General features: G+C 42.6%; 2 protein-coding genes across 3 annotated transcripts in view; one reads left to right on the top strand and one right to left on the bottom strand.

Moving 5' to 3' along the window:
- LOC119585111 (translocation protein SEC62-like) overlaps positions 1–786 on the bottom strand; it is a gene marked incomplete in the record, with an annotated part of 19,320 nt that extends 18,534 nt beyond the window's left edge. The window contains 1 exon segment of one of the 2 annotated variants that reach the window (XM_037933739.1): positions 749–786. In XM_037933739.1, the coding sequence (XP_037789667.1) occupies positions 749–784 (36 nt within the window). 2 annotated transcript variants of the gene reach the window in all.
- Positions 516–1,472, top strand: part of LOC119585112 — a 5,960-nt gene continuing 5,003 nt past the window's right edge. The window contains exon 1 of the mRNA XM_037933741.1: positions 516–594. The gene's annotated coding sequence lies outside the window, so the exon portion shown is untranslated. The remainder of the gene's footprint in view (positions 595–1,472) is intronic.

Raw genomic sequence — 1,472 nt, 5'->3', positions numbered from 1 at the left:
CCCGCTTTCTATTTAACTAAATAACACAACAGTTACCAAAAATATCACCTTGACATAGACCCTTAAACACCATAGAACCCTAAAATCCCATTACCTTCAGCCTTTTCTTCGCCATTCCGGACGTAACAGCACGAAATGAGACGCAACAGCTGACTCTCTCTCTCCCTCTCCCTAAGGTATGACGTGTCTTATTTGCGGGAGCCTCTCTGGAAACTCTTCCCTCTGCTCAGGTGCCCTTCTCATCGGCTAGAATAATTCCTGGCTGGGTTTTTTTCATTCACATTATGAGGAATGGGTATCTTGGAGGAATATGTATGTATTTTTAAGGTGGGTTTTAATTACACGTATGGTTTCTTCTCGAGGGCGAGGGGAATGACAAAGTCCCGTGTTGATAGTGTTACTACCTCTGCTTTTTTTTAAAGGCCCAAGAGAAAGACACCAACCCGCACTCTCTACGTCACACTAAAAGGGGGAGGAGTCAATGAACTCCCCTCCTAAGCCCCCTTAGCCCCCTAGGACCCCCTCCCTCCCTCCCCCTGGAACGTTGCTGAAGACGCCCCTGCGAAGACGTGTCCCCTGTGACGTCTCCCACAGGTACGCTGGCTTTGACCTTACTTTTAGGGCCTCTGGTGACCTTGGCAGTCAGATTTGGGGGATCTTTCGGATACAGGGAGGGTTTGTGTGTCGGTTGGAGGTGGCTGGTTGGAAGGAGGGGGTGACGTGGGGGCGATTTAACAGGATTAATTACCTGGACTTTCTTCTTGGACTTCCTCTTTTCGGCCATGATCGCCTTTATGTGTCAGTGGAGTGGTTGGGGATTTTTTAATCCTTGCTAATTAATTTGCATAGGACAATTTTGTAATTGGTTTTCATATTTTATTAATATTATAGCATTTAACTTTAGTTTTGTTTTAAGTCGAAGTGAAATATTGATGTAATGTCAAGCGCGCAAGACTATAGGTTCTGATTTGACTGAGTGGCGGACGCTTATTTCGTATTTCGCTTTTTATTGTTCCTATTACTATCTCTTTCTTCCTTCATTCCATTTAAACGAGAAAAGGGAATGTCATTAAGTAGTCGGGTATATGATATTTACGAAAGGAATAGCTATTAACATATATGAGATGTGCATTAAAGCGATGTTCTTTAAATGCGTGTGATAAGACCTCTCCTCTTATCTCTTTATCAGTTATACCTTTCATTATTTTTAGAAAAAGAATAAAAAGACTATCAATCGATTTTCTCGGATTTAAAAACCAAGCTGCTTCTGTGGTGTTAAAGCTCGTTTGTGTATTTTGATACCAAGAAAAGCGTTGTAGACCAAGACACCTGACATTTATGAGGGAAAGAATGTCATGAAATATGCAGTCACCAGGAAGTATTACGCAGTAGCCTGACACGTACACTCTGCCATGTGGACGTGCACAGGTAAAGAGAGGGTTATGAAACTGTATATGCATGTCATGCACCTA

This window comes from Penaeus monodon, chromosome 19 (genome assembly GCF_015228065.2).
Source record: "Penaeus monodon isolate SGIC_2016 chromosome 19, NSTDA_Pmon_1, whole genome shotgun sequence".
NCBI lineage: Eukaryota > Metazoa > Arthropoda > Malacostraca > Decapoda > Penaeidae > Penaeus > Penaeus monodon.
The sequence above is the reverse complement of the archived record's forward strand: the minus strand, read 5'-3'. Positions and strand labels throughout refer to the sequence as shown.